General features: G+C 46.2%; 1 protein-coding gene across 1 annotated transcript in view; it reads left to right on the forward strand.

The window, feature by feature from the left end:
* The window catches only part of MTHFD1 (methylenetetrahydrofolate dehydrogenase, cyclohydrolase and formyltetrahydrofolate synthetase 1), a 68600-nt gene that overhangs the window by 14210 nt on the left and 28753 nt on the right, over positions 1 to 25637 (forward strand). The window contains exons 8-20 of the mRNA XM_081191959.1: positions 339 to 450; positions 8940 to 9067; positions 11606 to 11703; positions 12917 to 13090; positions 14129 to 14265; positions 15297 to 15343; positions 16585 to 16692; positions 16793 to 16867; positions 17824 to 17926; positions 19337 to 19413; positions 21099 to 21239; positions 22365 to 22433; positions 24334 to 24445. Of these exons, the coding sequence (XP_081048085.1) occupies positions 339 to 450; positions 8940 to 9067; positions 11606 to 11703; positions 12917 to 13090; positions 14129 to 14265; positions 15297 to 15343; positions 16585 to 16692; positions 16793 to 16867; positions 17824 to 17926; positions 19337 to 19413; positions 21099 to 21239; positions 22365 to 22433; positions 24334 to 24445 (1381 nt within the window). The remainder of the gene's footprint in view (positions 1 to 338; positions 451 to 8939; positions 9068 to 11605; positions 11704 to 12916; positions 13091 to 14128; positions 14266 to 15296; positions 15344 to 16584; positions 16693 to 16792; positions 16868 to 17823; positions 17927 to 19336; positions 19414 to 21098; positions 21240 to 22364; positions 22434 to 24333; positions 24446 to 25637) is intronic.

Here is a 25637-nt window from a genome sequence, read left to right on the forward strand (position 1 = left end):
AAAATATGTAACAACTATACAGATAATTACAATAAAAATAGTGCAGCGCCAGTCTGACTTCTCAAGTGGAGGGGAGTTCCAGGGTCTGGGAGCAGCCACCAAGAAGGCCCTCTCCTACGTCCCCATCAAGCATGGGGTCAAGAGGGGGAAGGGCCTTGCAGTCCTAATGGACTCTAACCACCACTGGGTTCTTCTCCTCTCTTCTCCCTGCCTTTAAATATTTATTTTAAAATAGAGTATTTGCTTTAAAGGGGTGGGGTAGGAGAGAGACTGAGCAAAAGGGAAGGGTAGTGGAGCATGCCTGGTGAACTCTGGGTTGATGCAAGCTCTGTTTGCAGGTCAGCAAAGCGGATATCCTGGTGGTTGCTGCTGGCAAGGCAGAGATGGTGAAAGGAGATTGGATCAAACCTGGCGCGGTCGTGATTGACTGTGGAATCAACCACATACCAGGTAATTTTTTTGAAAAAGCGTTGCACTGTTCGAAATATGAGCAAGCCAGGGCTGAACTAATATTACCCTTGCTGGTACCTTTCCCGGGAAAATCAGAGGCTCACTATGTCAGGTTCCTATTGGAAGACCGGACAAACAGTAGAACATTAGCAGTGGCAAAGTTTTTAATCAGTGATTGTAAGAACCAATGATCCCTATCTTTAAGTCTGAACAAAATGCTTGTTTAACCTGGAGGTAGGCTGTCTGAATTGTGCAATGCTTTGTAACGATTTGTTGGGTCTCTGGACTGTAATAAAGATTGATTGGCAGTATAAAAACCTTCCATATTGATACTCATAAAACTGCGCTACAGGAAAAAAACAAAAAAGCGGCTTCTGGAAAACAAAAACATAAGAAGAGCCTGCAGGATCAGGCCAATGTCCCGTCTAGTCTTACAGTGGCCAGCCAGATGTCTGTGGGAAACCAGCAAGAGCGCTCTCCCCTCCTGTGGTTTCCAGCAACTGGTATCATAGAGCTGGAAGAGACCCTGAGGATCATCCAGTCCAAGCCCCCCGCATTGCAGGAATATGCATCTGTTCCTTACAGGGATCGAACCTGCAACCCTGGCATTATCCGCACCGCACTCTTACCAACTGAGCTATCCGCTACGGCCTCAAACTGTGGAGCCAGCACACAGTAGCTGTTGAGAGCCTTCTCCTCCGTGGAATTTGTCTAATCCTCCTTTAAAGAAATGCAATTTGGTGGTTATCGCTGCCTCTTACAGGAGCAAATTCCATATTTTTAAGTGCTATCATGATAGCCTCTTACTCACCTTTTCTCTTAAAAGTCCCGAATGTTGTGACCTTCCCTCACAGCCCCTTGATCCGAAACAAAATAAAATAAAATCCTTCCAGTAGCACCTTAGAGACCAACTAAGTTTGTTACTGGTATGAGCTTTCGTGTGCATGCACACTTCTTCCGGTACACTGAAACAGAAGTCACCAGACCCTTATATATAATGAGAGGGTGGGGAGGGGTATTACTCAGAAGGGTGGTGGGAATGGGTGATTGGCTGATAGGTGTGGTAAACCTGATGACTTAACAACTGCAATTGGTCTTACAGGAAAAAGCAAGGGGTGAGATGGCTAAAAATAGCTTTATCATGTATAATGAGATAAGAATCTAACGTCTCTATTCAGACCAGGTTTCTCCATGGTTTTAAGTTTGGTAGTAAGTTGCAATTCAGCAACTTCTGTTTCCAGTCTATTTCTGAAATTATTTTGTAATAAGACAGCTACTTTGAGATGTTGTATAGAATGTCCTGGGAGATTGAAGTGTTCTCCTACTGGTTTCTCTGTCTTGCGGTTCCTGATATCAGATTAATGTCGCATTTATCCTTTGGCGTAGGGTTTGGCCTGTTTGTCCAATATAGAGAGCTGAAGGGCACTGAAAGCTCATACCAATAACAAACATCTCTAAGGTGCTACTGGAAGGAATTTTTTTATTTTGTTTCAACCATGGCAGACCAACATGGCTACATACCTGTAACTATCCCCTTGATTGTTTTGGTTGCCCTTTCCTGGACGTTTTTCCAACTCTGCAATACCCTTTCTGAGGTGAGGCAGCCAGAACTGCACATGGTATTCCAAAGGCAGCTGTGTAATGGCATCAGGAGTTTTATTTTCCTTTCCTGGACTTCCGGGTTGGCGCCATCGCCGAATGGCGGACTCCCTCCGAGCTCCGGAGGGAGTCTGCTCGGCAGGGGCTGGGTCCTACCGCGCCGGCGACGCGGGGACCCTCAAAAACCACGGGCACGGAGCCCGTGGACATGGGGTCCCGGCTGGCACCGCTAGCGCCCTCCCGACTCGTGAAAGAGCCTTTTTAAAGGCTTCGGATCGGGTGCCGGGGAGTGGCGTGGTGCTTTGGGTCTATCGCTTCCCCTGCCGAGCGCAGCCGCATGCCATTCGACGGAGAGCGCTGGCTTCTTCCATTTGAAATTCGGACTATCAACAACAACCCGTGAGTAATTGGGAAACCGGGCACAAAAGGAGAAAAAAAGAAATTTTTTTTCGGATTTGGCACGAGTGGGGGCGATCTTAAAAGGAAGTCAATCCCCCCCTGACTGTAAACATTCTAAAACAAGGACTGGGTAACCAAGATCGATTCAGAAGTTTATCGCTGATAAAAATCATTAATTCCACGATGCGAAATTACAAGAATTGTGCTGGAGGAGAAGAGTGGAGGGTGAGAGGGAAAAGGCAACCCCCCCCCCCGGGAACCGGGGCGATTCGCAAAGCCTGGCGAAGAGAGACGGAGACTTTGACAGCTGTCAAAGTAGCTGTCAAAGCTTGAGAATATAAAAAGGACTTTGTTACAAGTATTTTGTTGGCTAACTCTGTTACAAATTGACATGATTTGGACATAAATTGTCGGGAAGAAAAGAAACAACAACTTGACTTTTGGATTAGAGGATACAAAGTTACTGCAATCCCCCTAGAGGGGTTTCGGGACATTACAAGTGGTCGTATGTGGAAAATTACTCTGGGCTGAGCACAGGACTTATTCTCTGGGAAAGCGGCAAAACGGAAACAGTATTTTGTCTACAGAGGTGTTTACACTAAAAGGAGACAATAGAATTTTCTATTGAAGAAAGGAAGGGACTGGACGTAAGTTTTTGTTCCTGAATAACAAACCTCTGTAGAGATACCAGAATTCGGAAAAAGAACGTTTTAGCAGCTGAACAAGATAAGAAACCTGAGAAAGTAAGGAATAAAAAGATCAAAGGACTAATTACGACACGGAAAGAACAATGGGAGGAGCAACAAAGTCTAAGGAAACTAAAGGCCTCTATTTGACTGGATTTTTGAAGTTAAACATCATTAAAATAAACAAATTAAAAGAAAACCGGCAAGGCGAAACGGGGGGAAATCTGGCTATGGACTTGAGATCTCCAGGCTGATAACATATAGACTGATGGACATGGGGAATTCAAACCGGGGAAGGGAGGGGGAGTTTTGGAATCCAAAGGCTATGTAACCAACTTTTTGATTTCTTATATCTTTTGTCTTCTATTTTTTCATATAACTTTGGTATTTTAATTTAACATGTTTTTAAAAAAAGGGGGAGCTCGTGGAAGGAAATTGGGACAGATCTTGGGGGAAAAATCTTTTTATTCTTTCTTTTAAAGATGAGGAGTGATGGTAAGATTGTATAAACTTTGGCTAATGGGTTAAACATATTGGTTTTAAATTGGGAATGAGAGCTTGTGGAACCAACTTAAGGAAAGGGGAATACAGTCGGGAGGGGAAGGAGGGAGTCCCAGAAAGAAGGTTATGAAAGTAAGGATTTAAGCTTCTCTCTCTTTTTCTTTCTTTTTCTATCTTTTCTATTTTTCTTACTCTGTTATTATTGGAAATTTTAATAAATATGATTTTAAAAAAAGGAGTTTTATTTTCCTTTCCTAATGCTCCCTAGCATGGATTTCACCAGTTTTCACAGCTCAGAAAGCTGAGAAGAAGTGACCGCTAAGTCTAGGAAGTCTTCAAGGTCAGCGCAGCTTGGGGGGCAAGAGACTTCCTCTGTTGGGGAGGAAGGGGAAGGGAGCTGGGCAGGATCCTGGCAACCAGAAATTGGGAGATGGCATTCAAAGCCCGAAATCTTGCACCCTCCCCCATCCCTTCCATAACAAAGCAGTTTCCATACTCCATTGGGTTGACAAGCGACTTCAGCAAGCTGTGATTGTCACCATGTTAAATAAAATTATGGAGTCATAGGAGTGCTTTTTTTTTTAAAAAAGAAAAAAACCCACTTTCCATTAGATAATTGCAATAAATCACTTATAAAAACAGGCTTCATGGAAGCACAGTTAAGTGGGAGGATAGCAACAGCCTGACAGGTGTGACTAATCCTCTTATTTAAGAACCTGAGAGTTAGATTCTTAAGCGCAAGGTGCGGGCTGGGGAGAGAAATGCAGCAAAGAAGTGTTTCTAAAGAAGCAATCTATGCCAGCCAGACTCTGGTTCATTAACTGAGTTCTTAGAGCTGTCAACGAAGAGCAGGGCAGAAAAATCTTGGTCTCTGGGTCCAAGCAGGGATAAGTGAGAGGTGTACGTCCTCCGCTTTGCATCACTTCGCAGGCCAGGTATCTAGAGAAAGGGCTGCCCCCTTGCAAACTGGTCAGTGTACCTTCCAAACAAGGTGGGGGGAGATTTTTCCAGCATGGCCACCCCATGAGCAAGCTTCTTGTGCATGTGGGCGAGGGTGGAGGAAAAACTGGGATGGAGCAATGGATATGGCTCTCACTTGGAGCATTCCCTCCGTGCAAAATCCAGGGGTGCACATGCTCCTTTCTCCACACCCCCCCCAAACTACCAAGGCAAACCGTCGCAGTCCAGGGACCTATCCCAGCGACACAAAGGCACTTGAGTGAAAGGTGGGTACAGGGGGCTGTGCTGTGGGGCAGGCGGGGAAGTTCAGAAGCTGCCTTTCCACCAGGCCAGACCACTGGCGCCTCTCGCTCAGTGACTGTGACCCTTCAGGGTCTCATGTAGGGAGATGCTCTGGGGCCCAAGTTTTATGAATTAACAGAGGAACCCGTGTTTCTCAAACTTGGGTCACCAGCTGTTGTTGGACTACAGTTCCCAGCATCCCTGAAAAAGAAGAAGAAGAAGAATTTGGATTTGATATCCCGCTTTATCACTACCCTAAAGGTAAAGGGACCCCTGACCATTAGGTCCAGTGGCGGACGACTCTGGGGTTGCGGCACTCATCTCGCTTTATTGGCCGAGGGAGCCGGTGTACAGCTTCTGGGTCATGTGGCCAGCATGACAAAGCCGCTTCTGGCGAACCAGAGCAGCGCACGGAAATGCCATTTACCTTCCCGCCGGAGCGGTACCTATTTATCTACTTGCACTTCGAACTGCTAGGTTGGCAGGAGCTGGGACTGAGCAATGGGAGCTCACCCCGTCACAGGGATTCAAACCGCTGACCTTCTGATTGGCAAGTCCTAGGCTCTGTGGTTTAACCCACAGCGCCACCCGCGTCCCTCACTACCCTAAGGAGTCTCAAAGAGGCCAACAATCTCCTTTCCCTTACTCCCCCACAAAAAACACAGTTAAAGCCATGGTTTTCCCAGTAGTGATGTATGGAAGTGAGAGCTGGACCATAAAGAAGGCTGATCGCCGAAGATGGATGCTTTTGAATTATGGTGCTGGAGGAGACTCTTGAGAGTCCCATGGATTGCAAGAAGATCAAACCTCTCCATTCTGAAGGAAATCAGCCCTGAGTGCTCACTGGAAGGACAGATCCTGAAGCTGAGGCTCCAATACTTTGGCCATCTCATGAGAAGAGAAGACTCCCTGGAAAAGCCCCTGATGTTGGGAAAGATTGAGGGCACAAGGAGAAGGGGACGACAGAGGACGAGATGGTTGGACAGTGTTCTCATAGCTACAAACATGAGTCTGACCAAACTGCGGGAGGCAGTGGAAGACAGAAATGCCTGGCGTGCTCTGGTCCATGGGGTCACGAAGAGTCGGACACGACTAAACGACAACAACACACACACACAGCGTATATTCAACACAAAAAACAGTGAGAATTTGTTGTTGACAAAGGACAGCTGGACATTTTAAGGGCCCCATTACCTTCAGTAGCTTAGGGCCTCATTAAACCTAAATCCGTCCCTGATTGCATGGGGTTGGACTAGATGACCCTCAGGTCCCTTCTGTATATGATACTGTATAGTCAACCTTTAATACAGGGCTGAGGAACCTCAAACCCTCTAGGCCTGGCCCCTGGGAGTCTCCCCAAGCCATGCCCCTCTTGAATGCAGGGGAAGAGGTTGAGAGGAGGTAAAGTGGACAAGCGCCGACTTCTGCATGTGGGATATAATTCTCAGAGACACTGAGAGCATTTGCAGGCCTGGGAGCTGTCGGATGGAGGCTCCGTCTCTGCCCTGGACATCAGTTTGACGGCGGCTGCTATGGAGACGCAGACAGCTGATCTGAAAGTTCAAAAGGGGAGACAATAATTTAATGATCTTGAGAATAATTGCCTTTGTTCTTCAGGTTAATATTGAGGTAGGGATATAAAACAGCCCAATTTCAGGATCAAAGTCATTTATTTTTTTTAAGGATATATTGAAATAGAATCTTATCGGATGAAATGGGCTACATGGAGCTGGTATCGAATTAGGCATGAAGCTTAAATTCTTTATTTTTGAAATGTGGGTATAATTACATAAAAGGATAATGTGCTCTAAAGATCCCTGCTGCATAAGCTGAAGTCTAGAGCAGCCGTTGCTAACCTGGCGGCTTACAGATGTTTAGGACAAAAAACTCCCATCGCAGCTAGCTGGGGCTGATGGGAATTTTAGGCTGAAACACCTTAGGGATGCCTGGCTGCCAGGGAAGGTTCTGGAAGGTGAGATGGTGTGAAAAGCGCTGACGATTCCACCGATCCCTTTCCCCAAGAAATGACTGCCAACATGGAGTGTGACAGATGTGTTTTGTTTTTTAACCTGATTTTTTTTGAAAGTTTTCAACGTACCATACACTAAAAACCAAACTAATCTAAATAAAAATAGAGAAGAAAACAAAACAAAAAAGACAGAGAGAAAATAGAGAAGGGCGGAAGAGGAAGAGCGAGAATAATAACATACAGAGCCCTCTATCGAGGTAGATCTTAACCCTTTTGCTGTTGTTTAGTCGTGTCCGACTCTTCGTGACCCCATGGACCAGAGCACGCCAGGCACTCCTGTCTTCCACTGCCTCCCTCAGTTTGGTCAAGCTCATGCTGGTAGCTTCGAGAACACTGTCCAACCATCTCATCCTCTGTCGTCCCCTTCTCCTTGTGCCCTCCATCTTTCCCAACATCAGGGTCTTTTCCGGGGGTCTTCTCTTCTCATGAAGTGGCCGTCCTACACAAAAGCAAGTGGACCCTCCCAGCTCTTACCTGGGGAGCTGCCCAGAGTGACTTGGGCAACCCGGTCAGATGGGTGGGGTACAAACATCATCATCATTGTCATCCTCCAGAACGAATTAAATACTTAAACTGAGGTACCACTGTATTCCAGATTCCAAACTTGTTATACGTTTCTCTTTAAAATTTGACTTTCTTGCCTTTCCCTCCATGAGTTCATAAACTCATCCCATTTACTTACTGCGTTTTAATAAACATTTCGCCTAAGACATGTTATTCTATTTCATATATTATCAATCTCCTACCGCTGCCCGTATTTCAAATCCTGCTTGCGATTTCATCTGATTATAACATTTTTTCAGATATCCCCAAAAGGGCTTCTGTGATTACCCTGTGGTGTTGGTTTCTTATTTTTGCTGTTAGTTCCGCCAGCTCTGCATAATTCATTAGCTTTGAAATCCATTCTTCATTGGTTGGTGTTTTCTTTCCAGATTTTCACGTGCAAGATAATGGCATTCATAAACAAGTTAATTTTTTATTCTTTCTGTTGTGTTGCCTCTTAGCTCACCTTGTACATGATCTTGTATCTAAATAGTGCTATAGAAAGCCATAGAATGTGTTATGCATTTATATGCCACTTTTCCTCCAAGGAGCTCGCAGCGGGGTACGTGGATTTCCCCATCTCCATTTTACAACACCCCTGTGAGAGGTTACTTCCGGCCCAAAGTCACCCAGTGAGCTCCATGGCTGAGTGGAGGATTTGAACCCAGGTCTCGCAGACCCTAATCCCAACACTCTTAACTGCTACTCTGCACTGGTTCTCTGAAAGAGTGCAGAGTAGCAGTTAGGATGTTGGACACTTCAATATCATTGAGCTGTGCCCTCTGTACTAGCTGGCCACAAGTGCTTGCAATTTGACTGAATGGGTTTTAAAAAGAAAAGAAAAGAAAGGAAAAGATTTGGCTAAGGCAGCTCTGGCTCCATGGCATTAATGCAAGATTATTCTTCATTCCCACCCCCTCGCCCTGCAAATCCCAAGCTATCTTGCTGCCTTGCAAAGTCTTAAGAAAAGCATCAGCCACTTATAAAAATGGTACACGCAGGAGTTTTTGAGCAAACCTTGCTCTTTGATATAAAAAAAAAATTCCTTTCTCCTGTTTGTATTTTTATATACACGTCCTCCTGAGTGGTTAACAAATTAAAATCTGCAAAACACAAATCTGGTCTGCGCAGAAACGATTGCTGCTGCTGCAGCTGCACTATGGGCAGAGCTGAACGGCGAACTAGCATAAAGACGCAAGGAGCAGCGTGAACACGGATAAAAACAGCACTAAAACCCAGGGAGTGGGGAAATCCTAAAGGGGAGTCTTTCTGGGTGAGCTGTGCAGTTCACCAGCTTAACAGCACAGCAATTATTAGTGAAACCTGAAAGAGGAGGAGAAACAGAGTGGTCTGGTGTGTTGCCTTAGCGCTGCCAAGAGATTATGCTTGTGTGTTTCTGCCATTGCAAAGATGTTCCCAGGCCTTTTTCCTGCTTATTCTTTGTATTGCTCTGATGCTCACCCTCCCCTTATCTCTCTCTCACACGCAAGACAGTACAAGGGCAAGTGGGAAAAGGGTCGTTGGCGATGTGGCCTACAGCGCAGCCAAGGAGAAGGCGGGTTACATCACCCCGGTCCCTGGAGGTGTCGGGCCAATGACGGTTGCCATGCTGATGCAGGTGTGTGCCCTTGGTTCGCGGAGAGAGCGCACTGCTTGTACCTGTGGGAGGCGCATGGGCTGCGTTGCTCTCCCACAACCCCACCCTCAAAACTCTTGCTTTCCCCCAGAACAGCTGCACATTATGTACGGGGGGGGGAATGGTTGTGGGTGCTCTAGGGTGTTCTCTCTGTGTGTGTGTGTGTGTGTGTGTGTGTTTTTGTCCCACCTTTTGGCGTGAGCATAAATTGCAGAGGTGAGGGTGCAGCTGCTACCTATGAATGCATGCTTGTAAATGTTAAATAATGGGATGATGATAATGATAATAATGATAATAATGATAATAATAATAATAATAATAATAATAATAATAATAATAATAATAATAATAATAATAATAATTTATTATTTATACCCCGCCCATCTGGCTGGGCTTCCCCAGCCACTCTGGGCGGCTTCCAAAAAATATTAAAATAATGTAATACATCAAACATTAAAAGCTTCCCTAAACAGGGCTGCCTTCATTCTATTTGACTTTAGGAGACATCAGAAGGCAGCTCTGTATAAGGAAGTTTTTAATGTTTGATGTTTTGTTGTGTTTGTCATATTTTGTTGGGAGCCGGCCAGAGTGGCTGGGGCAACCCAGTCAGATGGGCTGCGTGGTGTTGTTGTTGTTGTTGTTGTTGTTGTTGTTGTTGTTGTTGTTACTATTATTATTATTATTATTATTATTATTATTATTATTATTATTATTATTATTATTATTTGATGGGGCTGCATGTCTCCACTGTATGTCTGTGTTTTTCATCTGCCATTAGCCATGACGGCCCCCATATGTTAGTTGATTCTTAAAAAACTTGTTTGTGTTAGTTTTGTAACGTTGTAAGCTGCTTGTATGTCCATCTCTGTTGCATGAAGAGCTATATAAATTGCCGGAATAAATAGCAACCTCCAGTATTTCTGATTACTGTGCTTCTGAATCAGGGGCAGATTGGAGTCTATCATGTATTATTCTTGACCATTGGACATGCTGGCTACAGACGACAGGAGTCCAATAGCATCTGAAGGGCCACAGGCTCTCAAAATATAAACCACGGTGATGATTTAACCTTTGTATTCTGGCTTTCTGCTGATGTAATCAGAGTGTCTGACAGCAGAGATCAGAAACGATAATCCTAAAATGCAGCAACTAATGCTGTAAACAGTTAGGGTCCTTTGTTTTATATCCTGCTTTTTTTGGGGGGGGGGGGGAATGACCTAAAATTGGCTTCAAGGGCAACAGAAATAATAATCTGCCTTCCCCCAAAACCTACCCAAGCAACCAGGTTGTAATTAAGATGTTAGAATGAGGCAGGGGATGGAGGTGTTGAGGCCAGGCTTCCTAGAGAGTGCATTCCATAACAGCAGTGCTACAACCAAAAAGGCCCTGCAGCTTGTACCCACCTGCGTCCCAATGAGTGATGGAGGTTCTTGGTGCAGGACCTTAGCTCCTGGCTGAAGTCTTCATGAGGGATCTATGGAAAAGGGTAATCCTTCGGGCACCACCCAGGGGACCTAAATTCTGCACCAGAAATGCAGGAAATGCAAATTTGAAATGCAAATTTGCAGAATATGCATGATTTGAATCCCCGAGGAGTGGGATACTGAGAGCTCTGTACTTATCTTTGGACATAAATGCTCTGTGCCCTTCCTCTGGTTTCAGCAAGCATAAGAATAATAAATAAAAATAAATAATAAAATTTTATTTATACCCCACCCTTCCTGGTTCAGAAAACCGGGCTCAGGGCGGCTAACAACAAATTTAAAACACTTAATTAATGCAACAAAAAACAGCATAAAATACAGTATAAAACGTGAATAACAATAAATTCAGAATTCAAAAATCAATTTGGGGGGAAATCCATCCAATAAACATTAGATGATCACCAGGGCTAGCTGGCTAAATTAGTCCTATTTGGGCCAGCAAGGAGACCAGGGGAGAATTAGCTGTGGGATCCCAGAACGGGTAATCTTCGTAAAAGGGGGAGGGAAGGAAGGGGAATAAAAGATCAGGCTAAGTTCAAATTGAAAGCCAGGCAGAATAGCTCTGTCTTACAGGCCCTGCAGAAAGAAGTTAAATCCTGCAGGGCCCTGGTCTCATGGGACAGAGCATTCCACCACGTCGGAGCCATCACTGAGAAGGCCCTGGCCCTGGTGGAGGATAATCTGACTTCCTTAGGGCCCGGGACCTCTAAACTATGATTATGCATGGACCTTAAGAAGAGAGCCTGGCTGCAGAATCAGGCCACTGGTCCAACTGGTCCAGTATCCTGTTATCACAGTAGCCAGCCAGACTCCTATGGAAAGCCTGCAAGCGGGACTTGAGTGCAACTGCACTCTCCCTGACTCCCAGCAGGTAGTATTCAGAGGGAGAACACAGCAGTTGTGGCCAGTAGTCTTTCCAGGTGTCTGCTGGGCTCCTGTTCTGTCTTGCCTATGACATTATTGACTGACCTGCTGGAACGTTTTGTGTGATGGACCTTTCCTTGGTTCGCTTCTTTGTTTTTCAATACGAATTTAGAGCACTGTAGAAAGTGCGCAGCGCTTTCTGGAGAAATATCAGCCTGGCAAGTGGAATATTCAGTATAACCAGCTGATCCCTAGAACGCCTGTTCCAAGGTAAGGAACATCTTATGGCTGGAAGGCCATTGATAGAGATTATTTCATTCTGGTTTTTGCCTGAATTTATATGGGTGTGTGTGTGTTGGGGCATGGGATGGGGGTGTTGTTTTTATTAAGTCTTTGTAGAGGTCCAGCATGTTCTCTCCACTACTCACAGCAAAATGGGGTGATAGAAACTTGGAACTGATGGAATATATTTCTGTGGTCTGCAAATGGGTGATGCAATTGATTTTTGTTGAATTTGCAGGGAACAGCTTTTTTATAATAATAAAAAAATAATCTAGGTGGTTGTTGTTTTAAAACAAGGTCTACCTTCCCCCAATCTGGGGAAGATCATGTGGATCTTAATCTCAGGGTTGTGCATTTGAGCTCCACATTGAGCAGAGTAAAGGTAAAGGGACCCCTGGCCATTAGGTCCAGTCACGACCGACTCTGGGGTTGCGGCGCTCATCTCGCATTATTGGCCGAGGGAGCCGGCGTACAGCTTCTGGGTCATGTGGCCAGCATGACTAAGCCGCTTCTGGCAAAACCAGGGCAGCGCATGGAAATGCCGTTTACCTTCCCACCGGAGCGGTACCTATTTATCTACTTGCACTTTGGCATGCTTTCGAACTGCTAGGATGGCTAGGATGGCAGGGACCAAGCAATGGGAGCTCACCCCGACGCGGGGATTCAAACCACCGACCTTCTGATCGGCAAGTCCTAGGCTCTGTGGTTTAACCCACAGTGCCACCCACGTCCCTACATTGAGCAGGGAGAGCCTTGCAACTGCAGGGATGTGGTGGACCAGATGATCCTTGTATGATGCCTTCCAAGTCTGCAATTCTGTGGTTCTAGGAATATCTCCAGATGTTGTGGCTGGGACTGACAGGTGTTGTAGTTTTAAAACAGCTGGAGGGCACCCAAGATGAGAGCTCGCTCTGGTCCATCCTTCTGCTAATTTTCCAGCTTGCTAGGAGCCTTTATTTTAGGCGAGCACTCAGAAACATGACTCTCCCTCCATACACACACAACTGTAGTGGGGAGAGCCAGGGTGGTGTTGTGATTAAAGTAGTGGGCTACAGCCCGGGAGGCCTGGGTTCGAATCCTCACTCGGCCATGAACTTCACTGGGCCAGCGATCTATAACTCAGCATTAAAGCAGCTTCCTATAGTCCTGCGTATCATCTCTCCGTAGAACAACTCCTCACCGCCCTCTTGTTGACTTTCAGCGACATCGAAGTATCCCGGTCCTGCTTCCCCAAGCCCATCGGCCAGCTGGCCAAGGAGATCGGTCTGCTCTCAGATGAGGTGCAACTCTACGGCCAGAGCAAGGCCAAGATTTCGCTGTCGGCGCTGAAGCGCCTGAAGGACCAGCCCGACGGCAGATACGTTGTCGTAACGGGGTAGGTTTCATGGCTCCGTTTCCTCTACTCTGGTCGGCTCGTAGCCGTTTTCGGTTGGGGACATTGGGGAGCAGGGAGCAGCTTGCCAGGTGGGGTGGAACCAGCCAGTGGCGTAACGTGGGTTCCCAGTGCCCGGGGCTGCTTAGAGCTGGGTGGGTGGGAGAGAGGGATGGAAACAGACAGAGTATGCATGCACATTCAGCTGCCTAATGGTGTCCGCGTCACTCAGGAGTATTGCAACCACAGTGATAAGAAAATAAGAGTCGTTCGCTGGAAGTGCATGTCGGGATCTCCGCTCGGCCAAGCTGATAAAGCTCATCTTCCTTCAAGTCCTTCAGAATCGCCCCCGACGAATAATTAACGACCTGAGCCTTTGATGAGGCCTCAGGCACTTTCCCCCATTCAGCAGAGAATCCAAAACAGCACGCGGAAGTGATGAGATTTATGGCTACATGCTATGCTTTATTACTAAGCTACGCAGAGACCAAAGAAAAATACATCCTCTCTCTGTGAGAGCAGAGAGCAACTGAACAACAAAGAAACAAAGGAACAGGAAACCAGTAACATCACATCCGTCTCCCTTCTCCCGTGAGACTTCCAACAGCCTGGAATGTCTCTGGAATGTAAACAGAGCCTTGTGACTCTAAGCAGCTGCTCAGTGGCAAAACAGAACTAACAGTGCACAGCTGTGTTGAGGCAGCTCTGGGTGCTGAAATTGTGCACCCCAAACAATTTTGTGCCCAGGGCAGCTGCCCCCATGGCCCCTCCCATGCTATGCCACTGGGTGGAGCCGCTGCACTGACTTCCCAGGAGGCAGGTGGTGGTTGTTTGCTGGGAGGGGCAGAGGCGAGGCAGCACGAGATCGGCATCGTGGCCGTCCTGTGATTTGCTGGACCCCAAAGAACTTGTCTTGAGCTTTGAATACCAGCGCTAAGGGTGCATGCGGGAGATCACCTTGTTCATAGCCTGTCGGCTTTGCTCGAAGGAAATGGGTGCATTTTCCCAACGCCTTGGGGTTTGTTTGTTTTTGCATTTCAGTATAACGCCCACACCCCTGGGAGAAGGGAAAAGCACCACAACAGTTGGACTGGTGCAAGCGCTGGGAGCATACCTTGGTCGGAATGCCTTTGCCTGCGTTCGGCAGCCTTCGCAAGGACCCACGTTTGGAATTAAAGGTACGTAAAGGTGGGCCGTGGGCCTGATCCAGCAGCCTCTTCTTATGTCCAGGGTGCACCAGGAGATGTTGGGGGGCGGGGTAAAACCTGGAATCTTCTGCATTCAAGGCAGATGCACTGCTACAAGCTATACCCCTTCCCAGAACATTACAGTGGTACCTCTGGTCAAGTACTTAATTCGTTCCGGAGATCCGTTCTTAACCTGAAACTGTTCTTAACCTGAAGCACCACTTTAGCTAATGGGGCCTCCCGCTGCCACTGCGCCGCCGAAGGCTGATTTCTGTTCTTATCCTGAAGCAAAGTTCTTAACCTGAAGCACTATTTCTGGCTTAGCGGAGTCTGTAACCTGAAGCGTATGTAACCCGAGGTACCAATGTACTGAAAATATTGTTTCCGGTATCAGTAATTTGGACTTAAAAGTTATGAGATAACACAAGACAACTTACAGATAAGCACATGATCTACTTTCATCTCTGGTAATCGTATGCAGGAGGTTTTCGGGCAAGCCTTTTTCTTGACACCCATCACTGCTCAGAGAAGTTTGTCGGTTTTAGAAGCCTGTGCATCCTCTTCATAATCTAAAGATGCTCACACTTTTAAGAAATTTAAAGAATGTCTAGCTAAATATTGTAATATAAGATAAATAGAAAATTATTGGAATTAATAAATAGACTTAGGGATAGAGTAAGAATATGTGGTAGTAAATATTAAGCATTAGAATATTAATAAAAGAGAAGAGGTTAGTAAATGAAAGGAGTTAATATTATTAGAAATATGAATTTGGAGAACTGTTAAACAGGTGATATAATGAAATTCAGAGAGGGGATTTGAGGAAGTCAGTTATCAATGTAATGAAAATTAGGGATTTGAAGTAATAGTTCTTTTTTGTGTTTTTTTCTCTTTGTTGTGTGTTTTGTAATGTTTTCTTTTTCTTTCTGTGATAAATGTGAAAATCAATAAAATAATAAAATAAAGATGCTCATGCTTTTTGCAAGCACGGTCTGATGAATGGCATCCTTCCTTTTATACAGGTGGTGCGGCTGGCGGTGGATATTCTCAGGTTATTCCTATGGAGGAGGTAATTTGATTCCTTAATTTATGACAGCATTTGAGACAAAACGGCTGATGTGGGATTAGCTCAGTCGGTAGAGCACAAGACTCTTAATCTCAGGGCCGTGGGTTTGAGCCCCACATTGGGCGAAAGATTCCTGCAATTCAGGGGGTTGGAACTTTTTCTACGATACCCACTTCCCCGGACCTCTGGAAATTTTGCAGTGTGACATCAAGAGACGGCTCTTGTCTCTTACCTATCTCAAAGCAATTTTCTAACCTCGCCTACAGGAGCATTGCTATTAATATTTCCCTCTTCAGCTCATAGTCCTGTTTTTTGGGACTTGCTGGGCTTTAACAGAGGGTTTGAGGTTGTTGTTGAGGTCTCTCCACCCTGATCCAATTTGTCTCCCCGTTTTTGTCATGGAAATTCTACTCAATATTGATCCAGGGTAGATTCCATTGTATATTTAGCAGAGTAAAAAACTTAAACTTGTTGCAGGATTCCCCAAAAAATAGACCAGAGGCAATTAATATTTCATCCAGCAGAGCTTTACTGCCACTGAAGGCAAATGAGCATAATGGCCACCAATCCAATACAATTAGGATTGGCACTGTCCATAAGAAATCCAGTTGCAGCAGACTTAACTTAAACTTGCAATAACTTATAATAAGTCTAAATCTTTTGTTAATGAATCTTAACACTAAGCATACTATGTACAGTCATACTTCATGTTACATCCGCTTCATGTTATGTTATTTCAGGTTACGTCCTGCGGCAACCTGGAAGCACCGGAAAGGGTTACTTCCAGGTTTCGCCACTCGCGCATGCGCAGGCGTGCAAAATGACGTCATGTGCAGAAGCGGCGAATTGCAACCCGTGCGTGCGCAGACGCGCCGCTGCAGGTTGCGCTCTTTTCATGTTGTGTACGGGCCTCCGGAATGGATCCCGTTCACAACCAGAGGTACCACTGTTCAGAACACCACGCCAGAAGGAAAGAGAGATAGAAAGAGAAAGTGTGAAACCCAGGCTCCTTCTGGCCTATTTTTATAGTCAGCAATGACCTTGACTGAAAGAGATAACAGAACTAGTTTAAACTAGCTGCACTCAGCTTCTCTGAAGGAATAACCCAAACATCGTGAACCTTCTTTCACACAGAGAAGCTTCCAGAACCCTCTTGAATTAATTAGAATAGGAAAGATCTCAACACATCAGATCGGTGCTTTCTGCACTAAGAAATGCAAACTGACATTTTCCGTCCTCTCTAGTTCAATCTCCACCTCACTGGCGACATCCACGCCATTACTGCAGCCAATAACCTGGTCGCTGCCGCTATTGATGCCCGCATCTTCCACGAGGCCACGCAGTCTGATCAGGTAACATGGTGCAATTTATCTTTTCCCCTGTAGTGTGTGTGTGTGTGTGACTTGTTGAGTGCCCTAATTGAGTGCTAATGAAGTGCCTTTGCTCCTTAAGGCTCTCTATTCCCGATTGGTCCCTTCTGTTGACGGCGCCAGGAAGTTCTCCAACGTCCAGATCCAGAGATTGCGGGTGAGTTTGCAAAGCCTGTTCCGGTAACAAATTTCCAAGTTCCTTCCGTGTGGAAGTTTCATGGACTATATACTCAGGGATGTGACCATCTTGCATGTTCGCAAGCATAGAATTTGGTGCAAAGCCCAGAATCCTTTTATTTTATTAAAAAAACTTGTACTGAAAACAGCAAAGCATAAAAAACCCAGGCAAACAGGAAGCAAAAAAATGCAAGATCTGGTATCTGGCAAATGTATGCAAAGAGTAATGTGAGGACTTGCCTTAGACATTCAGAAAACAATTATAAAATCAAAAAGTCACACAAAGGACTAATCAAGAACACTTAATGAAGTCATATGTGCGCATCATTGTTGTCATGTAAGCCATCAGGAGCCAGCAGACAGTTGCAAAACCCAGAATCTTGGCCCTGTAATTTATGAGATTTCCACCCAGGCAAAGTGTGATATACTATGCCAGCCCTCACCAGTGCCCGCCAGCTGTTTTGGTGGATAGTCTGAAAGAGCTGGAGGGCACCAAGGTGGAGAAGGCTGATTTGTACAAGTCTCTCTATTTCTTCAGGAAAATCTGGCTCTACATTATATATCTTCTTTCAGATTAGGCTCCTGTTCAAGTTAGCTAGGCAGGAAACACACTTAGGACCCATATCTATAGCTGGCCCATTGAAGCTGAAATTCTGGCTTAAAAAAAATCTGTCACTTACATCATTCCTGGTTTGCACAGGATGCTAAGCCATGGCTTAGACAAACCATGGTTCAGAGTTATGTGCAAACCATGCTTTTTCACATTTCTTCTTGGCAGGTTTCAAGTTTCAGCCTAGGCTTTTAGACGCTGCTCTCCCTTTATTTATTTATTTTGCTTTAAGAACGATTCCCCCCCCCCCCTCCAAAATGAACTTGCTCATTTCCTGTAACTACCCACCATCTTATTTCTCTCCCCCTCCTTTCGTTCCTCCTCAGAGATTGCATATTGAGAAAACAGACCCAAGGGCTTTGACGGATGATGAAATAAACAAATTTGTGAGATTGGATATTGATCCAGACAGCATAACATGGCAAAGAGGTATTGGCGCAAAAATAACCCACAGTGGGCAAAGTAGAAAGATGTTTAGAAAGGTGGGGGAGTTTGAGCTTTTGTTTTTGTGTGTGTACAAAAAAAATGGTTTAAGGTTTAGACTTAGAAATTCCTGCTTATCTCCCTCCACTTCCTGTCCCCATCCCACAGTCTTCAATGTTAGCCAAAATCTGATTGCACACAGATTATACAGTGGTGCCCCGCAAGACGAATGCCTCGCAAGACGGAAAACTCGCTAGACGAAAGAGTTTTCCGTTTTGGAGGTGCTTCGCAAAACGAATTTCCTATGGGCTTGCTTCGCAAGACGACAATGTCTTGCGAGTTCCTGCTGGTTTTTTTCCCTTCTCCCCCCCCTTTTTCTAAGCCGCTGAGCCGCTTATCAGCTGATCCGATCAGCAGATAAGCCGCTAAAAGCCACTAATAGCGCTAATCCGCTAATCCTTCAATGGGCTTGCTTCGCAAGAGGAAAAAACCGCTAGACGAAGAGAATCACAGAACGGATTCTTTTCGTCTTGCAAGGCACCACTGTAGATAGTTTTGATCCTTCGCTTCCTGTGTGGCAGAACTGTCCATCCTCCAAGGAGACGGCCGTTGCTTCTCTGCATGAGTCATTGCTCTGGGCTTGCCGACTTCCAATCAGGAACACCCCCAGAATTGCTGGGCCTTTACAGAGTTATTGATAGGGCTGGCCCAAGATTTGAGGAGGGCCCTGTGCGACATCCCCTCTGCTGGGCTTATCTGGTAGCAGGAAGTGGCCGGCAGAGATGTTCCGGTCAGCATAGGGTTTCGGAGCTACCATTTAATTTGATTTTCTGTGCAGGCTAGCCGCACGGACGCTGCTGGGAAGCTCTTAAGATGTAGCTGCTCAGTACTGATTGGAACGCTTGGGGAAACTGTTGACCTCTAAAAGTTTTTGGGAGGGAGAGGGCTGTGCCCCTGTGTCTGTGTGTTGCTGCATGTCTTTGAGTGTGTGCACCTATGAGTAGGCATTCACCTTTCAGCAGCTTTTCTGAGCTAATGGGGTAGGCAGCCTAAGGCCCAGGGGCCAGATGTGGCCCAATCGCCTTCTCAATTCGGCCCGCGGGCGGTCCGGGAATCAGTGTGTTTTTACATGAGTAGAATGTGTCCTTTTATTTAAAATGCATCTCTGGGTTATTTGTGGGGCATAGGAATTCGTTCATTCCCCCCCCAAAAAAAAAATATAGTCTGGCCCCCCACATGGTCTGAGGGACGGTAGACCGGCCTACGGCTGAAAAAGGTTGCTGATCCTTGCTAGCCCCCCCAAAAAAAACCTGCCTAAAATGCCCATGTCACAGGGTCCTTTTTAACCTGCTTTCAGCCATCCATCCATTCATTCTCTCCTTCCTTCCCTCCCTCTCCTCGCTTTCCCTTGCTCAGTGATGGACACAAATGACAGGTTTCTGCGGAAGATCACTATTGGGCAGTCTCCAACCGAAAAGGGGTTCTCACGCACAGTAAGTGCCCTTTCTCCTCTCATTCCGAGATGCTTTCCTATTCCGGGGGGGGGGGGGGGCAGGATTGGCTAGTCTTTGAACAATAGCATCTTACCCTCCCTTAGCAACTGGGTTGACCTTCAGCTAAAAGGTGTTGGGGGTTTTTCTTTCCCCACTGAGTGTTTTTCTACAGGTGATGTGCATGAGAACATAAAAGGGGTGGGTGATAATATGTACCTGCTGCTAACTTTCTCTGAAGGGCTGGCTTTTCCACCCAAAGTGTTTTGGAGTACAGTGGTACCTTGGTAATCAAACAGAGTGGCTCCCGAACAAATCAGCTCCTGAACGCTGCAGACCCGGAAGTGAGTACAGTGGTACCTCTGGATGCGAATGGGATCCATTCTGGAGTCCCATTCGCATCCTGAGTAGAATGCAACCCGCACCTACGTGTCGCGATTCGCCCCTTCTGCACTTGTGGGTGACGTCATTTTGAGCATCTGCGCATGCATGAGTGGTGAAACCCAGAAGTAACATGTTACTTCCGGGTCGCCGCGGAGCGTAACCTGAAAATGCTCAACCGGAAGCATACTTAGCCCAAGGTATGACTGTATTCTGGTTTGCAAACATTTTTCAGAAGCTGAACGTCCAACGCAGCTTCCATGGCTTCTGATTGAGTGCAGGCAGCTCCTGCAGCCAATTGAAAGCCGCACCTTGGTTTTTGAACCATTTCAGGAGTCAAACGGACCCTAAAGATGGATTTCTTTCAGGCAAGCAAGAGGCGTTGTGGTAGTTCATGTTGGAAAATGCCCTGGGGTGCTGCTGCAGCCCCCGCACTCCGAGCGTCCTCAACGACGTATACCTGATGGCATATGCACACTAATCTTCTAGCATTGCACAGCAAGAAGTTTGAGACATCGTAGAGCTAATCTACGTATTTATTTACACACTATGTACAGACAAAGAATTATGGCATCCTCTCTCATCAGCTCAGAGAGAGAACAGGACGAAGTAAAAGCAAAAGTACAGTCCCAACAGTACCCACAACGGGAGAGAGAAAAGGCTGTCTTCCATTCCCACGGTCTTCCCAGACAGGCATGTGATTTACACCAATCACATCTGCAGCATTGAATGCATGAAATACCAACAGTTCGAGGATTCATTCCAGAAAGGCAAAAGCAACTCAAGGAAGGTGTAGCTTGCAGGATGTGGGTGACCTGGGAAGCGTCTTGGGGGCCAAGCAAAAAGGCCACATTGGCCCCTGAGTCTAATGCTTCTCTCGCCTGTTAACCACAAAAATCCACCTTGCTGTCCAGGCAAGCAAGAGAAACTCTTGCAGTTCAAGGACACATTCCAGCCAGGCAAAACCACTTGAGGAGGGCAACGAACAGGGTCAAGGAGATGTGGCAGAAGGAAAGTCCTGAGTGGGATGGAGAGGCTTGAGGTGCCACATCCGTCCCCTGGATCTGAAATCCCCTCGTCTTATCTCAACCTCTGCAGTTTGCAGGAGCCCTGCCCATCCACCAGCATGCATCCCCCAACCGCTTCCCTCCAAGGAAACAGGGCCCTTGCGAGGCAAGGAAGATTCCCCCACCCCACATTCCCACTATAGAGTTTGTATCTGGAGATGGTGGTTCTCCTTTAAAACAAAAAAAATGCCTCCTGGGTTGAAGGGAGACTGTTTTTGACCCTGTCCTTCCCTCCGGCAGGCTCAGTTCGACATCACGGTTGCCAGTGAAATCATGGCGGTCTTGGCTCTCACAGATGGCCTGGAGGACATGAGGCGACGCCTAGCCAAAATGGTGGTGGCTTCCAGCAAGAACGGCGTTCCAATTACCACAGAAGATCTGGTACGTAGACCGTAATCTTCCTCAGAAGACAAAACTTTGCCAAAACTGACCTTGATGGTGCAAGTTTCCCAGAAACCTCTGCCGGATTTAATTCTGGTTCAACTGTCTCTTGGATCTGGGTGTTGAGCTCATAAACCTAAGCTGGCCCCAGGATAATTTAGAATGATAGAATTGTGGAGTGGGAAGGGGCCCAAGGATCATCTTTTCCAGGCATAGACAACCTTGGCCTTCCAGATGTTTTGGGACTACAACTCCCATGATCCCTAGCTAACACGACCAGTAGTCAGGGATGATGGGAATTGTAGTCCCAAAACATCTGGAGGGCCGAGTTTGCCTATGCCTGATTCAGTCCAACCCCCTGCAGCGCAGGAACGAAGCAGAACCTGTGGAGCGTCTTCTTCTTTGCGAGCCCCTTGTGATTCAGGTAGTCTGAGGAGGCCCTGCTCCAGAATCCCATTGTGTGCCTAAGGTAAATTGTCCTGGACACCAGCTTTAATTTACATTTTAAAATTAAAAATAGGGAGAAGTAGAGGCCTCGCATGCACCAAGGCTGGTCTCTTCGGCACTCGAGCACTATGCTTAGGATCCCAGAGGTAGATCGTACATGTGTGAAATTGCCCTACCTGTAATTATGGAATGGTGAGCATGGCATCCTCAATTGTGTTCATTTAGCATCCTATTTCTGTCAAGGTAGAATACAGTGGTGCCTTGCAAGATGAAAAGAATCCGTTCTGTGATTCTCTTCATCTAGCGGTTTTTTCGTCTTGCGAAGCAAGCCCATTGACGGATTAGCGGATTAGCGCTATTAGTGGCTTTTAGTGGCTTATCTGCTGATCGGATCAGCTGATAAGCGGCTTAGCGGCTTAGAAAAAGGGGGGGAGGAAAAAAACCCAGCAGGAACTCGCAAGACATTGTTGTCTTGCGAAGCAAGCCCATAGGAAATTCGTTTTGCGAAGCACCTCCAAAACAGAAAACTCTTTCGTCTAGCGAGTTTTCCGTCTTGCGAGGCATTCGTCTTGCGGGGCACCACTGTAGTGGGCTCCCTTGCGGTTCTTGGAGCATCTTAAACCTGAAGAAATTGGTACGAACTGCCACCCAGGTAACGCTAAACACTTCTTTCTTTAGGGAGTTAGTGGTGCCCTGGCAGTTTTGATGAAAGATGCTATTGAGCCTAACCTCATGCAGACTCTGGAGGTAAGTGCATATCCTGTGCGAGCTTTGTGCTGTCAGTTGGAAATTGGAAAGCCTACCTGTCGTCCCCCCCCCCCAAATGTTGTGAGGCAGTGGTTCTCAAGAACATTTTGCACCTGACAACCAATCACCCCTTCACGCTTTGCCTTGTTTGTTTGCCGTGTTTCCAAAGTGGTTTGCGATTAAAAAAACATTAACAGAAACAAATGGGATAGCTCAGTCATGAGACCCTTAATCTATGAAATGGTAGAAAAATAATCTCAGGGTGGAATCAGCTGCCGATGGCACTAGATCCCTGGCCTGGATTTATCCTCTTCTGCCTGCCCCCGGGGGGGGGGGGGAATGGCTGGAGAAGGAGGGACAAAGGCTGCCTCAACAGATCTCCCAGGCCACTGGCGGTCCAGTCAGGAGTTGGTGGCTCTCTGCTGCTTGGCCTAGTCTCCCTAGCTTCTCCCTTACCTCAGAGCACACAGGTTGTAAATAGGGGTTGGTCTTCATGTTGCTTAAAATAGAAATTATATAGACCTGTCAAGGGCAACTGGCCATGACCAATAGAACCTCTCCATGCAGAGGCATGGAATACGAGTTACTGTGAGGAAAACAAGAGGAAGTGTTGTTTAACCGGAGGTGTGGTTGGAATCAGGATGCTAGCCTGGGATTCTTGCAAATTCTGCAGGCTCTTAATCCAGAGGCAAAGCTCTTGCTATTTAAAGTTAAGTACCGAAATATAACGCAGCAAGAATGGATGTGGTTTACAGACTTGTCGCATTCCCAGAAGGTGTGGGGGTGGCCAAGAAAGGACTCTGAGCTATGAGGGAAGCCAGTTCCTAACAGGCAAGATTGCATCTTCTTCCCCTACCTTCAGCTAGCAGAGGTGGAGGGAGGGGTTGCCGTCTGCATTCCTGAAGGAGCCAGAAAGGTTTAAACTTCCTGGATCCTGCCCATTCTGTGCAGGGAAGGATTTGGCTTGAGAAGTGAGAGTTCCCTCCTCTCCTGTAGAACTGTTTGGGTTTGACAGGCACAGAAAGAGAGAGCCCCATTTCATTTTGCTTTCAATTTGTATACCCTCTTTCTATATTACTATACACAAGACTGTTTGCAGCAACAAAATATACACACCTTATAATAATCTGATCCAGTGTAAAAAGGCATAATGAAGCATAACTTTAAAAATGAACGACTTATGTCATATAAAGTGATATTCACTGATGAATATCAGACTATAATAGAACACAACAAAATTAACTCTCAAATAATAATTAAATTCACTCTTAACAATTGCAATAAATATCACTCAACTTGGGGCGACACAGAAGGGACTCTGATGGGCTGATTTTTCCTGCTGATTTTTAGTTCTACCCAGTTTCCACTTTGTAGGGTTGCTTCACCAGAGACACTTGAAGTGCTGCAAGATTTTTAGAGCCCTAACACATGCTTACTCACAAGCAAGTGCCATTGAGATCCATGGAATTTGCTTCTGAGTAAGTGTGCGTAGGGCTTGCCGATCAGAAGGTCGGCGGTTTGAATCCCCGCGACGGGGTGAGCTCCCGTTGCTTGGTCCCTGCTCCTGCCAACCTAGCAGTTCAAAAGCACGTCAAAGTGCAAGTAGATAAATAGGTACCGCTCCAGTGGGAAGGTAAACTGCGTTTCCGTGCGCTGCTCTGGTTCGCCAGAAGCGGCTTAGTCTTGCTGGCCACATGACCCGGAAGCTGTACGCCAGCTCCCTCAATAAATAATGCGAGATGAGCGCCGCAACCCCAGAGTCGGCCACGACTGCACCTAATGGTCAGGGGTCCCGTTACCTTTTAAGTGTGTGTTGGGCTTGCAGCATTCCAGGTGGCAAAGCATCTTTTTCCCCTTTGCATTTCCTTCTTCCAGTTGCATTTCCCACTTCTCTTCTCAGGGCAACCCTGTGTTTGTCCACGCTGGTCCATTTGCCAACATTGCCCATGGCAACTCATCCGTCCTGGCAGACAAGATTGCCCTGAAGCTCGTCGGCAAGGAAGGGTTTGTGGGTGAGTCTCTGTGCGCCATTTACTTACAGAATTCACGGCTGCACGATGCAGTGGGTGGGGGAACCTGTGGCCTTCCATAGGTTTCTGGACTACAATTCCCATGATCCCTGTTGGCCTCTGTAGCTGGGGATGATGGGAGTTGGAGTCCAGCAACATCTGCAGGGCCATGGGTTCCCTATCGTTGCTGTTGCGCCGAAAAACATTTGTGAAATTGACCTAGTAGTTCAAGGAAGAATAGCTTTGTAAAGTTGTGTCCCCTTCCCCAAGTTTGTTTCCCATAATCATTTCAACGATTCCTCGGCTTGTTTACTTGGGTGTAAGTCGTATTGAACACAGTGGGCTTACTTCTGGATGGACATGCATAGAACTGCTATGGGTTTTTGCAAGGCAATTCTTGTTTTTAAAAAATAAAATAAAAAGGCAGAGAGAAATTCAAGCCTAAAACAAAAGTCTTGTGTTGTTCAGAAAGGCTTGCAAGGAACAGCACGCTGTGAGTTCATCTATTTAGCAAGCCTGCTTCAGTCACTGCCCTTTCTCTGGAGGTGTGTTTAACACTGCACCTCACGGATAAAATGAGATGCTTGAGGAACAAGCCGCCCACTCTGTAGAAGGGTGTATTTTTCTGCATATATTCAGCTGCTGTCCACTGAACTGGCAGCCCCCAGGGAATGGCAGTGGCTGTGTTTTCCACCGTATTCTCAAAGAGCACCTCAGAACAAGGCTTCATGGGGGAAACAAAATGGCTGCACCTCTGTTTCAAATCGCGCCAAAATAATTTTACCTCATCCCGGGATTATAGCCAGACAAAACAGCCAGTTTCAAAGTGGGTGAAGTGGCTGAGAAAATGGGCTTTGTCACTTTGGTTCACCCTTCCGGCTGCTATCATTTATTTATTTAGAATATTTACATGCAGGCTTTAAATCAGAAGTAACCGAGGCAGAGTGCAACATAATCTTCTTCTCTGACGATCACTTGTAGCTGAGTAAGATTGTCTTCCATTTGAGGACCTGGACATTCTCAGGGAAACCAAAATAATCTTGATTCCCAAAATGCAACACAATCACTTAAGACAATCCACTAAAACACATGAAACACCATGAAGGTATGAAAATCTGCATCTTCCAAATCTAAGGAACAGGTTTTATTTCTGGGAGGTTTTTTTTTTTTTTTTTACTTTTTTGCCAGTTATTTT

Source organism: Podarcis bocagei, assembly GCF_964188305.1.
Source record: "Podarcis bocagei genome assembly, chromosome: 1".
NCBI classification, from domain to species: Eukaryota; Metazoa; Chordata; class Lepidosauria; order Squamata; family Lacertidae; genus Podarcis; species Podarcis bocagei.